Source organism: Chinchilla lanigera, unplaced genomic scaffold, assembly GCF_000276665.1.
Source record: "Chinchilla lanigera isolate Chin_1 unplaced genomic scaffold, ChiLan1.0 scaffold00050, whole genome shotgun sequence".
In the NCBI taxonomy this organism is placed as follows: domain Eukaryota; kingdom Metazoa; phylum Chordata; class Mammalia; order Rodentia; family Chinchillidae; genus Chinchilla; species Chinchilla lanigera.
Genome location: NW_004955451.1, coordinates 15462024 through 15470289, shown reverse-complemented (window position 1 = coordinate 15470289; position 8266 = coordinate 15462024). Strand labels below are relative to the sequence as shown.

Here is an 8266-nt window from a genome sequence, read left to right as displayed (position 1 = left end):
AAGAAAGAAAGAAAGAAAGAAAGAAAGAAAGAAAGAAAGAAAGAAAGAAAGAAAGAAAGAAAGAGGGAGAAGAGAAAGAGACAAAGTTAGTAAGAAGAGACGGGGAGACAGGAGAAGTACCAATAGGTGAAGAACAGGAAGCAAATCAGACTCTGTTGACATTTTTTTATAGCTGGAGTGAAGAGTTATTGTTGAGAGGGTTTGAGAATGTATTTCTGGAAGAAAGGACACAGACAGGGGGAAGTATAATCAGAGATTGAGGAAAACTGAGATAAAACCCAGTCCTGTGCTAGTAATTAGCTTACTTTGGATCCTCTATGCACGGTTTTGGTGAGGGTTACCTTGACCTGCCCATGAAAGGTACTATTTAGATTAAAGCACTGGTTAATCCTTATTTTCATTTGCACGCATACAGATACCTGCTTTGTCTGTGTCAGATAAAAGGAGAAAAGGAAGGGGTAGGAAGGACAGGAAAAGAAAAGAAAAAAGAAAGGAAAAAAACACCCCTCCCCAAACTACCTTGTAGTTGCAAAAACAAAATCAAAGTGCCCTCACGGACCCTTCCACGTTGCAGTCTGAGCGTCATGCAGCGTTTCACGCTGAGTTCCAGCTGCCCGCGGCCCCACAAACGGTTCGGGCACCTGCCTGGGGGTAAGGAGGCTGGCTGACCTGGGACTAGCTTTCCGCTGCAAGCCTCGCTGTGGGCATGGCTCCCAGTAGACCTCCGTGCCTGTCCTAAGTTCCAGGCATCTCAGTCACTGTGATTTGTGTAGGGGAGGCTGTGGGGTACAGCTGGTCTCCACCACCTTCCGCCAGGAACCTTTTCCTTCCCTGCAAACCCTGTGGTCCTCTCTGTACTTGTGCTGGTAAGCGTCCCACCCCACAGCCCTTCACCACGCAGCCTGAGATGCTGGCAGCCTCTCCTCTGCCTCCAGCTGTGGTCCTTGCTCAGGACTCTCTTTAAGAATCACTCCCTACCTCACAAACCTAGCTTCCAGCATCCCTCTGCAGCAAGAGGTGGGGCTCCCCTGCGGCGTGGATAGCTTGCAGGATGTCCTGTAAGCACAGCATTTTGGGAAAGGGACAGACAAGTATTTATTTCTGGATTAGCCCAACCTCTCCTTTTCAGGGAGTCCCGCCGCTCACAGACCCTGCTCATTCACACAGCCGCCAGCCCAGGGCTTCCTCGGTGCTCAGACTGGGCTCCCTCACCAGAATGGTGCGATTCTTTTTCCCTCCCGCTCTCTGGTTTTCAGTTCTCTGATGCTGTGGCTTGTGGATATCACTTTCCAGGGTCGACCCCCAGGTGGGGACTGCAGTAAGACTGAGAGCCAATTGGCTAGGCCTCACCTGAAATGTCAGTGCCAACCCTCAGGTCACCGATCCTCCCCAAGATGCTGTGGACACAGGACCTGGGTGTAAGGGGTGCAGCTCCCCAGGAACAGTCTGGCTTCCCTTCCCAGACCCCTCTGATACTGCATTTTGGCCTGCAGAGTTTCTCCTTCGGTTTACCTCGTCCAGCTTTCTCTGTGAGGATTTCAGAGCCTCCCTCCACCTTTCCAGCTCTGATAGAAGAAAAACACTAGATTTCAAAAATGTTCCTGTAATGTTACTCTGCATCTGCTTTGCCTGGGAGGCTTAGCAGTGGGGAGCAGCGCTCACAACTTGGTGAATTCACTCTCCAGGTCAGTGAGTAACCCCAAAGGGCGCGTCAGCCACCTGCGCAGGACAGAAGCTGGCAAGAGAATCATCAAATGGTAAAGATAATTGGAGAGCTTGAAGTTAAGGGTCATTAAGTTCATACTTGAACTATAAATAGCAAAATGTAATAGGTCTCCAGTAAATAAGAGAAGTAGCTTTTTATGAGTCCCCCAGCACCTAAAAGATGTCTCAAGAAATTCCTAACCAGCAAGTGTCATTTCAGGAGTAGTAACAAAAACAAGTGATCATGTGAGCTAGGGGTCAGGAGCCCCGGCCAGGGTATATAAAGGCCCCAGCCCGGGAGGAGGACATCAGTTCTGAGAACCAGCTCCTCCCACGCCTCCACCTCTCCACTCGGCTCCACCATGTCCTGCTGCGGCTCCTTCTCCTCCCTGAGCTGCGGGGGCGGCTGCCTGCAGCCCTGCTGCGGCCGCGACCCCTGCTGCTGCCGCCCCGTGTCCTGCCAGACCACCGTGTGCCGGCCCGTGAGCTGCGTGCCCCGCTACACGCGCCCCATCGTCGAGCCCTGCCCCAGGCCCGTGTGCTGCGACCCCTGCGGCCTGCAGGAGGGCTGCTGCCGCCCCATCACCTGCTGCCCGTCGTCGTGCACGGCCGTGGTGTGCAGGCCCTGCTGCTGGGCGTCCACCTGCTGCCAGCCGGTGAGCGTGCAGGCACCCTGCTGCCGCCCTCCGTGCTGCCAGCCTGCTCCGTGCCGGGTGACCTGCAGGGGCCCCAGCCTTGACCCCTGCCAATGCTGAGCTCCCCCATGGTCACTGAAGGTCCCCAGATGGTGGTCAGGTCTATCCTGCCAAAGCTCACCACACCCGGACAGAACACCCCATTATCCTGACAACCCTGCTCCTCATCTCTTCAAAGTAGCCTGTGCAGTGCGTTGAAGACGCCTTTCAGAACAGCTGATAGAGTCTTGCGTCCTCCTTGGACTGCGCGGGAGCTCCTTTAGCATGTTGTCTGTGTTCTAATAAACGTGATACTCCCAGCATGGAAGTCATGGTCTCTGTGACATTTCCTTTCAGTAGATTGTCTTTCTATTGTCCAGAGATGGTGCCCAAGGCAAGATTAAGGCTAGGCGTCTTAAACTCTTCCCTGACACAGCTCTAGTGGTGTTCTTACGGTCGTTGTGAGTGGTGTGCACTGGGCCCCAAAGCTGATGGACAAGGTGGTCATGACCATCTCTTCACCACGTGCCGGGGACTGCGGGCACAGGTCTCCCCAGTGGGCTGTCCTGCAGCAGCAAAAACCCTGGGAATGCTCACTTAGGGAGCTGGCACTGGGCGGGCACACGGCCGGTGCCCAGTAGGCGGGGATGAAGGGAACCCCAGGCAGTGTCTGGCCAATCACCTTTGTTTTTAAAGAAGAAAAGTGAGCGGGAATAAGTGAACTCAGTCACCTATTAAAATGGTTAGAAATGTAACTATAATAATGGCTGTCCACAGAAGACCCCAGAAAGGCAAATTTCCTGACATGGACCTTTAGGCGAGCACTTCCTTGAAGCATGGTAGAAGCACACTCATTCACCCAAAGTAATAATGTTTTCTTCTGTCTTTTGTGTCCATGTATAACTGCTTATTTGGGTAGTGGACCCCTTTTATATGTCTGGGGCTTGATGGTTAGGATGTGATTTACAATGCCAGGTTACGTGAGTGCTCACACTGGCTCTCGGGAGGCTTATCTTTGGGCTCAAAAATTGCACCGGAGTGACATTTTCCAAGCAAGTGAACCAATCACCCTACACATGTTTGTCGAACACCTGCCATGAGTGAGGTAGAGATATGACCACCCTTATGGATACAAAGGAATCAGAAAGGGCCCTTGCTTCAAAGAGTTTCCAGTCTCCTTAAAGAGAAGTGTATAAATGAGGGAAAGGTCCAATTGTGTGCAATATAGAAATATAAAGAAATAACAAAAATAGCTTAAAATGGCTAAAGGTTATAAACCTATCAGGAAATGGCATGTGCTTGTTCATGAAATAAATATATATGTTAAGAATTAAACTGTAGAATACGAAGACATTTAATGAGGAAAAAGTTTTTGTATGTCTGTATGTGCTTATCCCTAAAAAATGATCTGTGACATTATATAACAAAAGGAACAGTAGTCAGTAGTGATAAATCCCTTTCCTTCCTTATATTTTTCTGAAATATATGTTTGTGTATACATATTTTTTAAACTAATATACATTTTTAACAAAATACAATGTCTAAAGCCTATTTCTATTTTGAGAAAATATTTAAAGCTTTTTCATAGCTCTGCTCAACCTTTAAAAACTGACCTATGAAAGTCCAATTGGACTTAAAGCAATTTGAGTTAGGCAGAAGTTGTTTGTGTTGCTAAAAAAAATTATTTTTCTAAATAGGAAAGTATACCACTACATTATATGTAATGGACTTCTAGGCTATCATTAAAATGTGATCAATTTCTTTTTCAATTTTTATTTTTTATTATACGTGTTGTGGTGCATAATAACGACATTCCTTGTGGGGAGTGAGTCCATATACATGACACATTTTAATTCTTCTTCTTTTTTATTGTAAAGAGAGAAAAAATAAAAACGATGCATTATTTCAAAACAAGATGATCGGAAGTTATCAATGGTTATTATATTGCATATTGTTATCTTCAAAGTAGTTGCTCAGATTACCAGATGTAGGAGTGCAAAATCGATTAAGAATATACCCACTAACTGTTCCTTTCAGTGAACTGATAGAAATTAGTAATACAGTTATCTTAGCTATCTTTTGTGTGTGTGTACATATATATTTATATATATTTGTGTGTATATATATATATTTCCCCCTTCCTTCTTTTCTCCTTTCCCCCATCCCAGTTGTTCCTTCTTTTGAGCAATTTCTTTCCCTTTCACAATATCTATTGCACCTTTTGGATCTTATTTACTCTTTCAGTTTGTCATACTAGGGAGACAATATGGTGTTAACACATGCAGCTCGGATTTATTTCACTTATGAGTATGGTCTCAAGTTGCATCCATTTATCCATAGAAGCCTTGAGTTTGTCTTTCTTTATATCTGAGCAATACCCCATTGTACAAAAATACTACATCTTTTTTATCCATTCCTCGGTTGATGGACATTTGGTTTTAATTCTTTTTGCTTTGTCTCCCCCCCCCATTTCTTGGTCCCCTTCTCTTTTGCAAAAATCTCCCCATTACCTACCTTTTATTTTGATCTTTATTTAGAATTTTGTTTTCTCATATAAGAGAAACCTGTAACATTTGAACTTGCTTCTCTTTTAACATTTTAGGTCATCTCAATTATATCAAACAAGGTGCACATTTGATACGCTCCAAATTAAGCACTTCAAAACATTACTAGCTATTCACATTATATGCAGAGTTGTTTTTATCCACTTTGGTATAAGCAACCACGAATTGAGAACACAAGATGGTATACTTTTTTGAGACAGGTTCTCACCACGTATTTGAGGCTGACTTTGAACTCACTATGTAGTCCAGGTTGGCCTTGAACTCCTGGCAATCCTCCTGCCTCAGCCTCCTTAGTGCTGGATTTACACAAGTGCACCACCCACCCAGTGATACTTTCCACATTAAATATACTCAAAATGTTTTTTTGACAACCCTTAGGCTGTAACTACTTATTAGATCCTTCTTTCATATCTCTGTCTTCCTGAGAAACCACTTTGAAGATACCACCATGTATTACAGCAGGCATTGATATTTTCCTACTAATCTATCCATAACTGTGTAAAGTTTGTAATGTTCCTATCCTATTTCATAAATGGATGTATGTTTATTATTATGTGTTTCCTACAACAACCATTGAGAATAGTTAATGATTTTCCAATAGGTCACTCATGTATAGCTCTATTTATTTTCTTTAGAAGCCACTTTGAAGATACCGAAGTATAGTACAATAACTGTTGATAATCTCCTACCTCTTTTGTCTCTAACTCACTATTATTTGTCTATTTGTTTTCCTGAGAAACTATTTTGTAGATAATAATATGTAAAACGATAACCATTGATAATTTCCTACCATTTTGTCTGTAATTTGCTAAGTCCCCCCTATTATTATGTTATCCTTCTTTTACTCTTTAAAAAAAAAAAAAAAAAAAAAAGCAAAATGTTATGGCTGAATGACACTATTAAATAAAGCCCCATCATTTGCTATGCAAAATGGGAACTGTTCATTCCCACTAGGGATATATCTAAATTTTAGGCTCTTTTTAAGAAGATTTTCTTTTTCCGAGACTCTACTCTGTGTTGCTGGGCTGTGGGTTCTCAGTGAAGCCCATGCCCCAGTCATAGTTCTGACACAAACAAAGCAGTTGTGCTCAACACCACCTGACCCCCTTTAACAGAGGCTGGTACTCAGTGAGGGAGTGGTGGTCTCCCCTCCATTATTTTCATTTTACTTCCTGCTGTGAGGGGCACTCACCCTGGATAACCTCGTTTACTGTGCATTCTGGGGTGGCTCAGAGGAGAACTGGCCAGACCCAATACATTGGGTTTGATTCAAAATCAAAATTTTAAAACATCACTGATGTTTTAAAATCCACCCATTTATTTAACAAATACAAGACCCCGCTGGGTGCTGCTGTTGGTCCTCACAAGTGTAGCTCATTTGATCCATAAGGCAATCCGGAAAGGTGCCATTCACGACCCAAGGACACGCGGCCAGGGGGTGGCAGAGCTACCGACGCGTGTCACCTGTTTGCTGGACAGGCGGCATCCAGCGTTAAAGCCTGGAGTGGAGTGCTCACACCCTGGGGCGTGAGTCACTGAAGCAGGGCCCTATTTTACCCGAAATGAAGTTTGTTTAGGGAGTGGAGGAGACAGGTGCGTTCCAGTGAAGCCACCGGAAGGGCTCACCGAGCGGCTCTCAGCCTCACAGCCCTCGTGGTTCTTTATACCGAGAGTGAAAAATCTCCCTGACCGTGGCTGCAAAGAGACTTGTGGAAGAGAATTAGTGTGCGCAGCTTGACGTCTTATGGGTCTCTCAAAGAGGCTCCCATTGCAAACAAACGAAAAAAAGATCATTATGAAGACTCCACAGCAACGTGAGAATTGGATATGAGATCGTGTGTCCCCAAAAGAGCAGAATATACAACTTTTCTGTCGGTTACCATGGGGGGATGGCTCCCACATCCATGGGCGGGGGAAGGGTGTGGAATATTCGAAGGTCATTCCTGATGAGACTGCCTGATTTCTCCCTCTGTGTCCCCACATGGGACAGTACGTTCAGTCAATCTTCCTTCTTTTTAAGTTTTGAGATTTTGTTTGAGATTTCGTTAGCGGAGCATTGGATCCTGAGGCCCAAAGAACAGCCTTCAGGAGGGAGTGAATGACCCTAAAGTGACCCAAGTCCCGCTGGCCATCACAGGACGGAAAGTGGGGACTTGTCCGTCAAGCAATTGCCATGCTGCCTCGGGGGGTGCTGCCTGGAGAAGCTGCCCATCGCCTTTCGGCAGAGCTTTGGCGGAGCCTCAGAGCGCAGCTGGAAGAGCCACCCGCCCCAACCGCATATGTGTTCCCAACATGCGCTGCGCGCCTGTATGCAAGACCAGGGAGAAAACCTCCGTCATGTCCCCCGGCGCTCAAAGCGCCTGCGTCATGATAGATGAAGAAAAAAGTTTGCCAATGACGTGACTTCATTACATACAAAAGAAAGGTTTTTTTTAAAAAAATCATGTTTCAGAGACAAGAAAAAATCAGCAGTCTGTGGCCAAAAGGCGCGGCGCTGCACACAGCCTAACTAGAGAAGAGAAAGAATGCACGAGAGTCTTGGATCGTTCGTTCCAACACTTCGCTGTTTACAGATCAAACTTTTGCTTTTCTGTATATCTGCTGCAGCGCGTTTCAAGACGTACATTTTTTATTTGAAAGAATAAGCAATCACATCCCGCAGACCCCATGGAAGGTCGTGCCTGACGCCTGTCTGACTCACCCAGAGATGCTCCAAAGAACCTCCCCGGGGACAGGGACTTAGTGACCTACAGATTTCTCTGCATTTCATTTCTCTTAAAAATTGAAGTTCTCTTGGGACTGTTGTTGAGGTTTAACTGGGTCCTATGAACTCAACCCAAGCATCAAGCAAGGAGAAATAAGAACACGGTTCATAAGTACAAACACACAGCCAGGTAGGGAGAATAGGCTGGGTGTAGCCTTCCCCAGAGGGCGGTTACAGTTAATGATAGTGTGTTATGTAAATGTAAAAGTTGCAAGAGAGAATTTCACATTTTCTCATCACAAAGAAATGATGGAACACCTAAGTTTCCTGAGTCAAGCAATAAATGATGGCTGCCTGCACCAAAACACCACCATGCACCCCATAAACATGCAATTATCTGCCCATTCTGAGAGCTGCTGCCATCTCAGATGGTAGGAATTCCTAGTTTTCACCACGGACAGCGCCAATACATTCATACTACTTAGAGCTGCAAGAATTCTCGCATGGGGTCATGCATGTGTCACAAGCAGCCATGAGTCAAAAAAGATTCTACTTAATTAGCCAAAATATAAACAAATGTGGTCATGAGCCCCGGCCAGGGTATATAAAGGCCCCAGCCC

At 45.4% G+C, this 8266-nt stretch overlaps 2 protein-coding genes across 3 annotated transcripts in view; both read left to right on the top strand.

Annotated features, from left to right (window-relative positions):
- LOC102022771 (keratin-associated protein 2-1-like) overlaps positions 1-8266 on the top strand; it is a 24083-nt gene that overhangs the window by 15113 nt on the left and 704 nt on the right. The window lies entirely within an intron of this gene.
- LOC102023317 (keratin-associated protein 2-1-like) lies at positions 2034-2700 on the top strand. The gene has a single exon (XM_005394384.1). It carries the CDS (start codon positions 2067-2069, stop codon positions 2457-2459), a length of 393 nt encoding a protein of 130 aa, XP_005394441.1. The 5' UTR covers positions 2034-2066; the 3' UTR covers positions 2460-2700.

What these genes read in the sequence shown, in the direction of transcription:
- LOC102023317 (XM_005394384.1), top strand. Translation starts at nt 2,067, where the DNA reads ATGTCCTGCTGCGGCTCCTTCTCCTCCCTGAGCTGCGGGGGCGGCTGC.